Source organism: Hippocampus zosterae, chromosome 3 (genome assembly GCF_025434085.1).
Source record: "Hippocampus zosterae strain Florida chromosome 3, ASM2543408v3, whole genome shotgun sequence".
Classification (NCBI taxonomy): domain Eukaryota; kingdom Metazoa; phylum Chordata; class Actinopteri; order Syngnathiformes; family Syngnathidae; genus Hippocampus; species Hippocampus zosterae.
Window position 1 is genome coordinate 3,516,416 of NC_067453.1, and position 15,988 is coordinate 3,532,403.

At 46.7% G+C, this 15,988-nt stretch overlaps 1 protein-coding gene across 1 annotated transcript in view; it reads left to right on the forward strand.

Moving 5' to 3' along the window:
- lamb1a (laminin, beta 1a) overlaps positions 1 to 15,988 on the forward strand; it is a 64,802-nt gene that overhangs the window by 27,911 nt on the left and 20,903 nt on the right. The window contains exons 11-19 of the mRNA XM_052060800.1: positions 2,319 to 2,431; positions 2,633 to 2,712; positions 4,197 to 4,332; positions 9,461 to 9,619; positions 12,311 to 12,438; positions 12,961 to 13,081; positions 13,243 to 13,441; positions 13,514 to 13,657; positions 15,021 to 15,252. Coding sequence (XP_051916760.1) covers positions 2,319 to 2,431; positions 2,633 to 2,712; positions 4,197 to 4,332; positions 9,461 to 9,619; positions 12,311 to 12,438; positions 12,961 to 13,081; positions 13,243 to 13,441; positions 13,514 to 13,657; positions 15,021 to 15,252 — 1,312 coding nt within the window. The remainder of the gene's footprint in view (positions 1 to 2,318; positions 2,432 to 2,632; positions 2,713 to 4,196; positions 4,333 to 9,460; positions 9,620 to 12,310; positions 12,439 to 12,960; positions 13,082 to 13,242; positions 13,442 to 13,513; positions 13,658 to 15,020; positions 15,253 to 15,988) is intronic.

Below are 15,988 nucleotides of genomic sequence, written 5' to 3' on the forward strand. Positions count from 1 at the left end.
ACTCTGCATCTGTATGGAATGGCCTGAAAGCAATCACTAACTATAGAATGCCATCCCCCCAAACAGTGAACAATAAGGGTCTTGCTAATGAACTAAACATGTTTTTCTGCCGATTTGAAAAGGACAACCCCATTTCCCAGACACACCCACCTCTACCAGAAACCACTCTACCTACCCCCCCCACCCTCTTTTTCTCCACTACAGATCCACGAACAGGACGTGAGACGGCTCTTCAAGCAGCAAAAGATCAAGAAAGCTCCAGGGCCCGACAAAGTGTCCCCCTCCTGCCTGAAAGTCTGCGCTGACCAGCTGGCTCCGGTCTTCACACAAATCTTCAACAGATCCCTGGAGCTGTGTGAGGTCCCATCCTGCTTCAAACAGTCTACCATCATCCCAGTTCCCAAGAAATCGGCAACATCGGAACTGAACGACTATAGGCCTGTCGCCCTGACGTCTGTGGTCATGAAGTCCTTTGAACGCCTGCTGGACCCTCTCCAGTTTGCCTACCGGGCAAACAGGTCTGTGGAAGACGCAGTCAACATAGGTCTGCACTACATCCTCAAGCACCTCGACAGCACGGGGACCTACGCAAGGATTCTGTTTGTGGATTTCAGCTCTGCGTTCAACACCATCATCCCGGAACTCCTCACCCCCAAACTACTCCACCTCTGTGTGTCCCCTACGATCTGCCAGTGGATCCTCAGCTTCCTGACGGGACGGACACAACAGGTGAGACTGGGAGCAACAACATCATCAATACGCACCACCAGCACTGGAGCCCCACAGGGATGTGTCCTCTCGCCACTGCTCTTCTCCCTCTACACAAACGATTGCACCCCAACAGATCCAGCTGTCAAACTCATAAAGTTCGCAGACGACACCACGGTCATCGGTCTCATCAAAGACGGCGACGAGTCTGCGTACCGCCAACAAGTGGAGCAGCTGGAGCTCTGGTGCAGCCGACACAAGCTCGGGCTGAACACGCTCAAGACTGTAGAGATGATCGTGGACTTCAGGAAAGATTCTTCTCCACAGTTGCCCCTCACACTATCCAACTGCCCTGTGTCAACCGTAGAGACCTTCAAGTTCCTGGGAATCACAGTCTCCCAGGACATGAAGTGCGAAGTCAACACCATCTCCATCCTGAAAAGGGCCCGGCAGCGGATGTACTTCCTGAGGCTGCTGAGGAAGCATGGCCTGCCACAGGAGGTGCTACGACAGTTCTACACGGCAGTCATCGAATCAATCCTGTGTTCTTCCATCACGGTTTGGTTTGGGGCCGCCACAAAAAAGGACAAAATCCGACTTCAACGGACAGTTAGGACGGCAGAAAAAATCGTTGGCACCGCCCAACCCACTCTTGAGGACTTGCACACTGCAATAATCAAGACAAGGGCACGGAAAATCCTCCTGGATCCCCCGCACCCTGCCCACCACCTTTTTCAGCCACTCCCCTCAGGCAGACGCTACAGATCCATGCGCACCAAATCCAGTAGACACTTAAACAGCTTCTTCCCTCTAGCCATTAACTCCTTAAACAGTCACTGACGTAGTCACTCTTCTTGCACCACAAAATGGTACTACAAAACTACTGGTTACTCTAAAATGGTTCAATGATTTTGTTGTTTACGATGATACTAGTGCAGCGTGTTATACCGGAGACAAATTCCTTGTGTGTTGTACATACTTGGCCAATAAAGATGATTCTGATTCTGATTCTGATAGGTGACGTTTAACATGAATAAAACGGCGCTTGAAGCGGATTTTACCGATACCCACCAATGCATCGTGATGAATCTCGATTTCACCCGTCAATCGCGTTGTACCCAGTGAATGAGCCGATGCACTCGCATCGCGCACATGCGCATCGATGTATCGATTAATATCGATTATTTTCCACACCCTTACTGTCTATATGTAGCTTGCAAGTTCTCCTGTACTTCCATTTTCTCAGCTTACTCCACTTTCCTCTCACATTCCCAAAACATACATTGTGAAGTCTACGCTACCCATACGTGGAAGTGTGAGTGTGACTGGCTGTGACTGATTGTCCACCAGTCCAGGGTGTCCACCAGCTCTTGCCCAATGTCACCAGCACTCCCAAAATCAATTAATGTAGAACCCATGTGCGCTATGAACAGATATAGACGTTCAATGTATCTGTTCCATATTGCTGAAATTGTGCAAATAGCAACAGGAAGTAAGGCGGTAACAGAGCATGCCGTCTCGCGCTATGTGGCGGCACTCATAAACAGAGACCCATCTGCTATTGAAATGTAAAGATTGCATACAATCTAAAAATGTCTTTCCTCTCTTAGCCTGCACTTGCAGCCTTCTGGGAACAGTTCCTGGCGGAAATCCTTGTGACAGTGAGACAGGAAACTGCTTCTGTAAACGATTAGTCGTTGGCAAGGACTGTGACCTTTGTGTGGTGAGTTAATCATGTCCAAATACAAACACCACTCAAGCTTCTCAAACCTGGGGAGCTGTGGGAGTTGACTACACGGGTTATGTGTTACTGTACATGATTGAGTGTGAAGAGATGAAGCTCCAATACATTTCATCTCGACATAAGCAGGGGTGACGTCCAAAAATGCTAACATCTGTTCTCTCTCTTTGTGTGTGTTTAAAGTCTGAACACTGGGGTCTCAGCAATGATATGGATGGCTGCAGACCATGTGACTGTGACTTGGGGGGAGCAATCAATAACCAGTAAGTTCATGCACTGTATCTTACCATGCTGCAACAGTTGTAGACACTGCAAACAAGTCATCATATCAAATTATCAGAAGTGCGAAAAAGGAATTTATTAACATTTTACTTGATTGTCTCATTCAATTACACTGGTCAATGGCACTGTTTACCTTTTGAATTGTTCGGTTCTGACCGAACCAAATAATGTTTTAAGATTCCAAAAATGCAGTCTCAGACAAAGCACGATTACAAAAATATTTATTAAAGAAAATTGCACCGACAAAGTATGAACTGAAATCGCTGGTCACAAGGTGCCAAGAAAAGCAATGTGTGAAACCAAAAGTTCTTGCAAAGGCAAGGTTCACTAGAACTCAGAGAATACTCAAACAAAATATCTAAAAGTGCAATTAAAATGAAAACAAAAATCAATACTAGAATAACAAACATACAATGAAAGGTATCGAGAGGTCTAGAAAATCACACTTGAAGCTCAACAGCAAGCACGGTCAATAATCCAACAACGAAGAGCAGAAGTCAGAGTTCTTAAACACCTGAACTTGCACACAGACTCTTAGAAAACTTTTTTTTTTAATTGAATGCCTTATGCTAAATTTAAGTTCAAAATTACATGCGTTTGAATTTACTTCACTGAAAATGCTTCAATTCAAAAATATACAGTTTGGTGCTATGCACAGTGTGGAATTTAGACATTTTGAAATATTCTACAGCCCTGTTATATTGTAGTGTTAGTATTGTTTAGTAAAACCCTTGCTTTCTGGGATTAAACAGAAAACAATTACTGGGTATTGTATTATTGGAAGGCGGCCCGGAAGTCCAGTGGTTAAGATACGATCTCCTTTATTTGTCCCACACTGGGGAAATTTACAAATTTAGCACGTCGACTTCACAGTGCAGAGGTACCGGGTTCAAATCCAGCTTCGGCCTCCCTGTGTGGAGTTTGCATGTTCTCCCCGGGCCTGCGTGGGTTTTCGACAGGTACTCCAGTTTCCTCCCACATTCCAAAAACATGCGTGGCAGGCTGATTGATCACTCTAAATTGTCCCTAGGTGTGAGTGTGGGCGTGCATGGTTGTTCGTCTCTGTGTGCCTTGCGATTGGCTGGCAACCGATTCAGAGTGTCCGCCGCCTACTACCCGAAGACAGCTGGGATCGGCTCCAGCATCCCCCGCGATCCGAGTGAGGATAAAGCAGTTCGTAAGATGAATGAATGAATGAATGTATTATTGTAATTATAATTTTCTCTTCAGATGAAGTCCTTGATGACAAAAATTGCTCCTCAATGAAAAAAATGAGAATATTCTTAGCCTTGCGTGATACAGGGCCAATATTTTTCCATTGAAATGCATTGATATATGTGTGATGCTCAGTTGCTTGGGGTATGATGAAGTCGCCAACTGTGATGGTCCACTTTGATCACCTTTGGACTTGTCTGGTTGAATGAAAAACAATTCACAAATTGATAACGTACTGTTTTTCTCTCAGATGCGATCAGCTGACTGGTCAGTGCCTCTGCAGAGATCACATGTTCGGGCGTCGCTGTGATCAAGTTGAGTCGGGATTCTACTTCGTTGCTCTTGACCACTACACCTACGAGGCAGAGGATGCCAAATTAGGGCCTGTGAGTGATTGACCATCCATCCATCCATCATCTACCGCTTATCCGGGGCCGGGTCGCGGGGGCAACAGCTTTAGCAGGGAAGCCCAGACTTCCCTCTCCCTAGCTACTTCTTCCAGCTCTCCCCGGGGGATCCCGAGTCGTTCCCAGGCAAGCTGGGTGACATAGTCTCTCCAGCGTGTCCTGGGTCTTCCTCTGGGTCTCCTCCCGGTGGGACATGACCGGAACACCTCACCGGGGAGGCGCTCAGGAGGCATCCGAATCAGATGCCCAAGCCACCTCATCTGGCTCCTCTCGATGTGGAGGAGAAGCGGCTCGACTCTGAGCCCCCCCCCGGATGACTGAGCTTCTCACCTTATCTCTAAGGGAGAGCCTGGACACCCTGCGGAGAAAACTCATTTCAGCCGCTTGTATCCGGGATCTCGTTCTTTTGGTCACGACCCATAGCTCGTGACCATAGGTGAGGGTTGGGACGTAGATCGACCAGTAACTTGAGAGCTTCGCCCTTTGGCTCAGCTCCTTCTTCACCACGACAGACCGATACAACGTCCGCATCACAGCAGACGCTGCACCGATCCGCCTGTCGATCTCCCGCTCCCTCCTACCCCCACTCGTGAACAAGACGCCAAGATACTTGAACTCCTCCACTTGGGCTAAGATCTCCTCCCCGACCCGGAGGGGGCACTCCACCCTTTTCCGACTGAGGACCATGGTTTCAGATTTGGAGGTGCTGATTTTCATCCCAACCGCTTCACACTCGGCTGCGAAACGCTCCAGTGAGAGCCAATAACAGTGAGAGCCAACAGCACCATATCATCTGCAAAAAGCAGGGATGCAATACTGAGGCCCCCAAAACGGACCCCCTCAACGCTTCGGCTGCGCCTAGAAATTCTGTCCATAAAGGTAATGAACAGAATCGGTGACAAAGGACAGCCTTGGCGGAGTCCTACCCCCACTGGAAACGATTCCGACTTACTGCCGGCAATGCGAACCAAACTCTGACATCGGTGGTATAGTGACCGAACCGCCCGTATCAGGGGGTTCGGTACCCCATACCCACGAAGCACCCCCCACAGAACTCCCCGAGGGACACGGTCAAACGCCTTCTCCAAGTCCACAAAACACATGTAGACTGGTTAGACGAATTCCCACATACCCTCAAGGACCCTGCTACGGGTGTAGAGCTGGTCCACTGTTCCACGGCCGGGACGAAAACCACACTGCTCCTCCTCAATCTGAGGCTCGACTTCCTGACGGACCCTCCTCTCCAGGACCCCTGAATAGACCTTACCAGGCAGGCTGAGGAGTGTGATCCCTCTGTAGTTGGAACACACCCTCCGGTCCCCCTTTTTAAAAAGAGGGACGACCACCCCGGTCTGCCAATCCAGAGGCACTCTCCCTGTTGACCACGCGATGTTGCAGAGGCGTGTCAACCAGGACAGCCCCACAACATCCAGAGCCTTGAGGAACTCCGGGCGGATCTCATCCACCCCTGGGGCCTTGCCACCGAGGAGCTTTTTAACCACATCGGTGACTTCAACCACAGAGATAGGAGAGCCCACCTCAGAGTCCCCAGGCTCTGCTTCCTCCAAGGAAGGCGTGTTGGTGGAGTTGAGGAGGTCTTCGAAGTACTCTGCCCACCCACCGGTTCACAACGTCCCGAGTCGAAGTCAGCAGCACCCCATCCCCACTGTACACAGTGTTAGTGGTGCACTTCTTCCCCCTCCTGAGACGTCGGATGGTGGACCAGAATTTCCTTGAAGCCGTCCGGAAGTCGGCTTCCATGGCCTCACCGAACTCTTCCCACGCTCGGGTTTTTGCCTCGGCGACCACCGAAGCCGTGGTCCGCTTGGCCAGTCGATACCCGTCAGCTGCCTCTAGGGTCCCACAGGCCATAAAGGCTCGATAGGACTCTTTCTCCAGCTTGACGGCATCCCTTACTGCTGGTGTCCACCAGCGAGTACGGGGGTTGCCGCCACGACAGGCACCAACCACCTTACGGCCACAACTCAGATTGGCCGCCTCAACAATAGAGGCACGGAACATGGTCCACTCGGGCTCAATGTCCCCCGCCTCAATGTCCCCCGCCTCCCCCGGAACATGGGAAAAGCTCTTGTCGGAGGTGGGAGTTGAAACTCCTTCTGACAGGGGATTCCGCCAGACGCTCCCAACAAACCCTCACAATACGTTTGGGTCTGCCAGGACGGACCGGCATCTTCCTCCACCATCGGAGCCTACTCACCACCAGGTGGTGATCAGTTGACAGCTCCTTCCCTCTCTTCACCCGAGTGTCCAGAACATGCGGCCGCAAATCCGATGATACAACTACAAAGTCGATCATCGAACTGCGGCCTAGGGTGTCCTGGTGCCAAGTGCACATATGGACACCCTTATGTTGAACAAGGTGTTCGTTATGGACCATCCATGACGAGCACAGAAGTCCAATAACAAAACACCACTCGGGGTTTGATCGGGGGGGCCGTTCCTCCCAATCACGCCCCTCCAGGTCTCACTGTCATTGCCCACGTGAGCATTGAAGTCCCCCAGCAGAACAAGGGAGTCCCCAGCAGGAGTAGTCTCCAGCACACCCTCCAAGGACTCCAAAAAGGGTGGGTATGCTGAGCTGCTGTTTGGTGCATATGCACAAACAACAGTCAGGACCCGTCCCCCCACCCGAAGGCGGAGGGAGGCAACCCTCTCGTCTACCGGTGTGAAGCCCAATGTACAGGCACTGAGCCGGGGGGCAATGAGTATGCCCACACCTGCTCTGCGCCTCTCACCGTGACCAACTCCAGAGTGGAAGAGAGTCCAACCCCTCTCGAGAGAACTGGTACCAGAACCTAGGCTGTGTGTGGAGGCAAGTCCGACTATATCCAGTCGGAAATTCTCTGCCTCACACACCAGCTCGGGCTCCTTCCCTGCCAGAGAGGTGACATTCCATGTCCCAAGAGCTAGCTTCTGCAGCCGAGGATCGGACCGCCAGGGTCCCCGCCTTTGGCTGCCGCCCAGCTCACATTGCGGCCGGGCCCCATGGGCGTAGGCCCGGCCACCAGGCGCTTGCCAACGAGCCCCACCTCCAGAGGGGGCTCCAGAGGGGGGCCCCGGTGAGCCGCGTCCGGGCAAGGGAAACCTAGATCCATTTATTGTATTCATCATTGGGGTCTTTGAGCCGTGCTTTGTCTGGACCCTCACCTAGAACCTGTTCGCCATGGGTGAACTTAGCTTCTAGGATCATTGGGACACACAAACCCCTCCACCACGGTAAGGTGACGACTCACGGAGGGGGTATCAACTTTCAACAACAATAAAATGTATTCCACTTAAATGTTATGATGTTACATCAATTACATTGCCTGAACAGGTACTTGAACCCCTCACCCTCAGACTAAAAGTCTAATGCTCTACTGACTGAGCTAATCAAGCTCTGCGTTGCTCTTTCTTCGCATTCTTCTGCAAAATTAAAGCCGGTGGGCAAATGGTGGAATTGGTGGAAAATGGCTAAATATGGTGGGACAGGACTGGACTGAAGACATGCTTCCTTCATGAGCGACATGAGTGCATTGTTGTACTTTATTTCGAGCTGAAAGTTTTCCGGATTTTCCCAGAATTCGAAATTTTCAAATTGTCATGAAATTTCCTCTGGAAAATTAATCCGGATATTAATTGACAACATTGAACGAACATGCGTTTGAGTTTTTTTTTTGCTTTCACAAACGTAGCCCTGTTGAGGCACGAACACTCCTGACAGTCACACCCCTCCCCTCGCATTCTCATGGCCTTGCCATATCGCGAAGATTTTGAAATTTCGGCGAGAACGGACGCCACAAAGGTTGCATGTGTGCATATAAAAGGCAGATTAATCATTGAATGTTGAGTATTTGAATCGTGTTTTGTGTAAACTCATTCATGCGTGATCGGCCAGGTATGGCCTCAGCGCAATGTTCAAACATTGAAATCATCGTGAATAATTATCCCAAACAACTCAAGCTTCAGTTTTAAAGATGATCTTATTCAATAGAGGATACCTTTTTGTTTAAATAATTTTAGCCTTTTTTTTTAAATTTACTTTTAAACTGGATAAGTTGCAAAGCTTTCACTTCTCATTTATTTCACTTAATTGAGTGCTGTTCAAAACATGTTTTAACTGCAGCAAAGAAAGTTGTTACTGATGTGTAGCCTTAAACACACCTTTTACCAAAATGTCTAAAATACGACAATGTTGCCTAAAATGGACACTTGCTCTTTATCTAACACTTTAAAGCAGGGGTGGCCAACCAGTCAGAGCCATTTTTTTTACTGTGTTACTGCAAAAAGCCACATCATACACATGGGCGAACATAAACATCACTGCATCCCTTCCTCAAATACACACACACACACACACATACACACACACATACACACACACAGACCTCTGCTCAGCCATATTTATTGATTATCGATCCTGTATGTCAATCAAGTAATGGGATTGATGATAGGCTGACATTGTAAATTCTGATGTACTTAGCGCCGTCGTTCGAATGGCAGCACACCACCGACGAGGCGTTTTTGACGCTTGTCAGTTGAAAGACCGTGAGCCGCATTGAACCAGCCAAAGAGCCACATGCGGCTGGGGAGCCGCAGGTTAGCAACCCCCGCTTTAAAGCATTGACCAGTTACTGTTTTATCAGAGTAAGGTGCCATACTTAAAAGACAAAGCAACTCCTTAGCTGGTCCTCACATTTTTCATGAAGGACGATTGAAAAGCTCACGACTGCCAGCGGATGTTCACCCTGACTTTCATTTGCCGATTAGATACTGGACTAGATACGGGTGCTCCGGTTTCCTCCCACATTCCAAAAACATGCATGGCAGGCTGATTGAGCACTCTAAATTGTCCCTAGGTGTGAGTGTGAGTGCGAATGGTTGTTCGTTTCTGTGTGCCCTGCGATTGGCTGGCAACCGATTCAGGGTGTCCCCCGCCTACTGCCCGAAGACAGCTGGGATAGGCTCCAGCACCCCCGCGACCCTAATGAGGATCAAGCGGCTCGGAAGATGAATGAATGAATTGTTAACAGAATATCACAGCCAAATATTGTATATTTATTGAAAGAGGGTTTTGTTGCTTCCCTAATGAGTTTGCTTCCTTTAGGGCGTATTGGTGGTTTCAAGGCCCCACCCACAGGACCACCATCCCACTTGGACAGGTATCGGCTTGGTCAACGTCCCTGAGGGAGCCTTCATAGAATTCATGGTTGACAACATTCCTCACTCCATGGAATACGACATTCTCATCCGCTATGAGCCTCAGGTGTGACACAGAGTTACAGGATTTCATTTTGACATTGCAAGCCATTTAATAACAGAACGGTCCCATTTAATACGATTACCGTGAATATTCTGTAGTACGGGCTCGTGTTTGCGCTGTCCAATTTGTCCTGATAACAGAAATTCCTCATTTGGGAAATGAGCATGGTACATGTCCTTTATGAACCTGCAAGTATGTTGACAAAATGCACGTGTAACAACACAATCAATAAAATACAACATTATATTGTCCAAAAACTGTTTATATAACAAACACTACAATACAGGTGCATCCCCAAAAAATCACAACAGTAAAATATGTACAGTATTTTAATGTTTATTTTTTTCTGTCTTGGAAAAAAATGTGTATTTTGGATTGTTTTGTTGGATGCATTATTTGTTTTATGACAATGTTTGCCTGCGTGTCATACAGTTTTCTTACTAGTTGCAAGTAACTGTCCCGTTGATCACCGATGTCTGGTAATTCTTGTGCATACTGAATGATTTTTGTTGCCATTTGTATTGCTTCCTTGCTGGATGGTGGCTTGTCATCAGGAGTTTAATCGATGCCTTGTTGTTTAAAGTTTCGTAGATTTGCGTCTTTCCGACTCCAAGTGTCTGCTGGATCTTTTTAACTTTGTGTCCAGCCTCGCTCAAACGGATGCATTTCACTCGCTCCGCTCCAGTCATTACAGTTCTTCTACTTTTCGATGTGATGATCTACACGACGTAAGTGAATAAAGTTAAAATCTTTCGCAATTACAGTAAAACGCACGCCAATAAAAAGTCGCTTATACATCTTCGTTTCGAATCTGATGAATGAAAACGGTGAAGCAACACGTTTCTTCGGTCATGTCGAGTGGGTGCTGCTTTTAAGCTAGTGCCGCGTTCTCCAGGACGTAAGTGAATAAAGTTAAAATCATTCACAATTACAGTAAAACGCACAGCAATAAAACTTCGTCGTCGTTTAGAATCTGATGATCGAAAAACCAGAAGTGAAAACTTGTTTCAGCGTTGTGTATTTTCCGTTGCATCGGGTGGGCGTTGCGTGCATTTAAGCTCCCGCGGCATTACACCTCCATCCGGGTTACGAGTTGTAGAATTTCCGCTTACGCAAGTTCCGGTAACACGTAATATCGTAGTCAAAATGTTAATGCACAGGTTTTTATTCCGGGTGAAGGATATTCCTTTCCATAGAATTCCGGGGATGGGAATATTTACTGTACTGCAAAATCGATTTGCACAAAATCATCTACATGATCACTCCGTGTGTGTTATTGCCCTGTGAACGACTGAATGACTGACCAATGGAATTCGTTTCTCGTTCCTTTTCCTCAGATTTGAATTCTCCCAGAGTAATACATTCTGGCAAGTTCAGATCCTTTTGTGAGTTATTCCATGGAAAAAGAGCATCATGTTTGAATGTGGTTTTACCCCGCTCTGTCCTGACCCCAGAAACTCTCATTTGAAGGATTTTTTTGAGTGCACAGACCATTCTTGACACATTTATGCAAAATAAGCATTGTTAAAAAAAAAAAAAAAGAATAAGTTCCACGTTACCTCTTCGCCCTGTGCCCAGCTGGACTACATGGCTGCAGTGTAGGCCAATAGGTGCTCACCATCGAGCCCCACCTGCAGTGCTTTACCCGGTCTGTCAAGTCAAGTCAAGTCAAGTCAACAGTATTTATAGAGCACTTTCAAACAGCCATCGCTGCATACAAAGTGCTGTACATGGAGCGATTTAACATATACAATAAACAGTAAGACGAATCAGTAATAAGTAATAAGGCGGTAGAAAGCACCAAGCAGTAAAATCAAGAGCAAATCTAAGTCATGCTGAGTCAAACGCCAAAGAATACAAGTGAGTTTTGAGCAGGACTTTAAAGATGGGCAGCGAGGAGGCTTGCCGAATGTTCAGTGGGAGGTCATTCCAGAGAGATGGACCAGCAACAGAAAAGGCTCGATCCCCTCTGAGCCTCAGTTTAGTTCTTGGTACGTCTAGCAAAGACTGGTCCACAGACCTGAGGCGCCGGGCAGGGGTGTAGGGGCGTATGAGCTCAGAGAGGTAAGGTGGCGCGAGATTATTCAGAGATTTGAAAACAAAGAGGAGGATCTTAAAAATAATTCTAAAATGAATGGGGAGCCAGTGAAGGGATGCCAAAGTAGGAGTTATATGCTCCCTCTTACGAGTACCAGTCAAGAGGTGAGCAGCGGCATTCTGTACCAGCTGAAGGCGCTTGATGGAGGACTGGCTGACTCCAAAGTACAGGGCGTTGCAGTAATCGAGCCGGGATGTGACAAAGGCATGAATTACTGTCTCAAAGTGTTCATGTGAGAGGAAAGGTTTTATTTTGGCCAGCTGTCTAAGGTGAAAGAAGCTGGATTTAACAACGGCACCAATTTGCCGATCGAGTTTGAAATCACTGTCCAGTTTAAGTCCCAAGTTTGAGACCGTTGATTTCAGATAAGGAGATAGGGGGCCCAAGTCTACAGGATGGAATGTACAAGGTCCACTGGGGCCAAACAATATCACCTCTGTCTTCTTTTCGTTGAACTTCAAGAAATTTTGTGCCATCCAGGTTTTGATTTCTTCCAGACAGGATAGGAGTGGCCTTAATGAGAAGGTGTCACCAGGACATGTTGACCTGTATGGAGTGTTTGCTTTAACAAGTAATACTTTAATGTGTTCCTTCAGCTGCCTGACCAATGGGAGGAAGTTCTGATGACAGTGATGAGACCAGATGAGATCACAGCAGATAGTCGTTGTATAAATACTGTGCCAGATGACGACCACCAAATGATTTCGCTCCACCCTGGGTCACGGTAATGTTCATTAACAATATCCTTATTTTCACAGCCAAAAAAGTATGGAACATGTATTTTTACCAAGGATTGGCAGTAACTCAGTGATGAATGATTTTTGAGAAGGCAAAAATGAAGACTCACTCATGGAGGACTGGTAAAACAAAACACCATTTGTAGAGAAGGGTGGCGTAGAAAACAATGAATGAAGAGTTAGGGTACTGTTACTTGAATATAGTTAAAGCAGTTTTAAACTACTATGACAAGTACAAAATCTTAACAACAGCCATCTTTGATCATTTGGTGCAATTTTATGACTGCATTTAAGAGATGCTTTTCTTTTTCGGCACTAGTGTCAGTGGCTTGATTTATTTTCCCGGGGACCCCTCCCCCACCCACGCACTTTTTTTTTATTAACACCATTTTGTTTCAACTGTTCTGATGTGCTGACATATGCTGCATTGTTTCCTTTTGTGTCATTTTGTTCAAAGCAGTGTGCTTCAAGATTTCCAGATGTTTCCCATTCTCTTTGTGCTTTCTTAGACATGTGGCTCTTCCCAGACCGGTTTGTTTTGAATCTGGTCTGAACTATACCATCCGCCTCAGTCTGCCATTGTATTCAGCCCTCAGTGATGTGCAGTCTCCGTACACGCTCATTGATTCGGTGAGGATACTTTTAATGTATGATCAAACTTTAAAACTAGAAGACAACACATGGACATTCCTCGTTGCTGGAATGGGTCATTTGTAAATGTTGAGTTGAGTTTCTCTGGTCAAGCAAAGCTGGTTTTCAACTTGAAAACGGAAACGTGTTCTTCTTGACAGATCGTGCTGATTCCTCACTGCAAGAACTTGGACCTCTTTACAACCCCAGAAGGGGAATCTGGTGGAAACCGTGGATGGGAAACTTTTCAACGATATCGTTGTATGGAGAATAGTCAGAATGTTATCAAGACACAGATGACTGACATTTGCCAAAACTTAATCTTCAGCATTTCTGCTCTGCTCCATCAGGGAGCCAAAGGTAGAACATGCTAACATGAAATTGAGATTGCTGAGAAAGATCAAAACATCCAGATGTGTTTGTCGCTTCCAGAATGCCAGTGTGACCCCCGAGGCTCTCTGAGTACAGTCTGCAACGTGAGTGGAGGTCAGTGTCAATGTCGACCTCATGTTGTCGGAAGAAACTGTGACAGATGTGCTCCAGCTACTTTCCAGTTTGGACCAAGTGGCTGCAAAGGTATTACCTCCAACCTCATGTTGCAGTAGTTCCAGCGTTGACTCAGAATTTTGACATTATTACCTTTCTCTCTGTAGTGATAAGGCACAACCTTTTCCACAGCTTAAACCGCTGCAGCAAAAAAAAAAAAAGAAATAATGCGCCTTATTTGCAGGTTTTCATGATGACCAGAAATGTACCGTTCTTCAATTTTTAGCTTCTTTTTAACTCGTCGCAATTGTGTTACTATTTACTTTTCCATGAGCTCAATTTTAAGTCTTAACCGTTCAAGTTATTGAAAAAGATCCGCACACAATGAAGCTATTGAGATTGGTAAACGGATGTGCTCGTGCTCAATGCCACACACATGCAGAAAACGCCTTTCAATGCCAACGATGCAGCCTTCAAGTTGAAGGCTATCGACACGGCCTTTGAAAAGGCAACCGAGCAGCTTGCACATGATTTTGAGGTAAATTAGTCAGTGATACGACAAAGTTTGGCAGATTTTGATTAGATTGTATTTGTATGTCTACCTCGTAACATGTGCATGTTATAATTGGACTGGCAATTTTTTGTGGTTGCTCTCCACACATTTTAGAGTTCTTTTTAAGATTCTATTATTTGTTTTGAAATCCTGATATGGCTTCGCTCCACCTTACCTCTCTTAGCTCCTTCGTCCCTGCATGCCTGCCCTGTGCCTCAGGTCTGCAGGCCAGACATGATTAGAGGTGCCAAGAACTAAGCGGAGGCTCAGAGAGGATCGAGGCTTTTCCATTGCTGGTCCCTCTCTTTGGAATGACCTCCCATTGAACGTTCGGGGAAGCCCACTTGCCGCCCATCTTAAAAACTTGTCTTAAAACTCATTTTTATTCTTTGGCTTTTGACTCAACATGAGACTTGATTTTTAGTTTTACTGTTTTGTTTTTGTGCTTTCCATTGTCTTTGTTATTATTTTATTGTTTGTTGTTGTATGACATTATTTTTGCTCCATATACAGCACTCTGTAAACAGGGGTGGTTGTTTTAAAGTGCACTATAACTACAGTTGAGTTAAGTTATTACATGAGGGAATAAAGTTTAGATTATCCCATCAACCAATTTTTGGTGGGTGTTGCTGAAATACCAGCACACTTCTTGCACCGAATGATACTCTATTTTAAAGACATGTTAAGATTCTCTTGATTTTGATTTGGAAAAACAATTTCTTCATAGGCGATGTTGGAAACGCAGTCTTTAAAAAAAGAAAATAAAAAATTATATTTGTTGATAGACATCATTTACTAACACGTGTATGCCTCTGGTAATTTGTAAGCTAACTCACATTAATATTATCCAATAACTAATTTGTTGTGAACAGATAAAACAACATGATTTTGTATTTGCAGAATGCAACTGTGACGCTCAGGGCTCACAGAGCCCTCTTTGCGATCAGCTCACTGGTCAGTGTGTGTGTGTTTCGGGAGCATACGGACGTCAGTGTAATCGCTGTTTACCGGGCTACTGGGGGTTCCCTGCGTGTCGTCCCTGCTCTTGCAATGGGCACGCAGAAGACTGCGACGCTCACACGGGACAGTGCCTCAATTGCAGGGACTTTAGCACAGGCCACAACTGTGACAGGTAAGCTTGAATTCATTTTAAATATCACTGATCATGCACGACAGTCCCAAAGATTTAAATGACTTGCTGACTTGTCATCTTTACGAACAATCCATAGTGACGTTTAGAGAGTGATGGCAACTCTTTTCTAATCACTTGGCTTTGTCTTTAAACTAATTCAGTACCAGCCAATTCTAAACCAAGTCTGAAAAGACATATAAAACGTCTTTGGGAGTGAATGAGTTTTAAGAGGAGACAGAGCCACTTTCAGGAATAGTTGAGCGGGCTAAAATAAATGTAGCGTAAATTGTACTGGAAAGATATCAAGATCTGATATCATTATCTCCTCCGTGAGTCGTCACCTTACCGTGGTGGAGGGGTTTGTGTGTCCCAATGATCCTAGGAGCCAAGTTGTCTGGGGCTTTATGCCCCTGGCAGGGTCACCCATGGCAAACGGGTTCTAGGTGAGGGGCCAGACAAAGCACGGCTCAAAGACCCCTGATGAAGATTAAAATAAATGGATCCAAGTTTCCCTTGCCCGGACGCGGGTCACCGGGGCCCCCCTCTGGAGCCAGGCCTGGAGGTGGGGCTCGTTGGCAAGCGCCTGGTGCCCGGGCCTACACCCATGGGGCCCGGCCGGGCACAGCCCGAAGAGGCAACGTGGGTCCCCCTTCCCATGGGCTCACCACCCATGAGAGGGGCCAAAGGGGTCGGGTGCAATGTGAGCTGGGCGGCAGCCAAAGGCGGGGACCCTGGC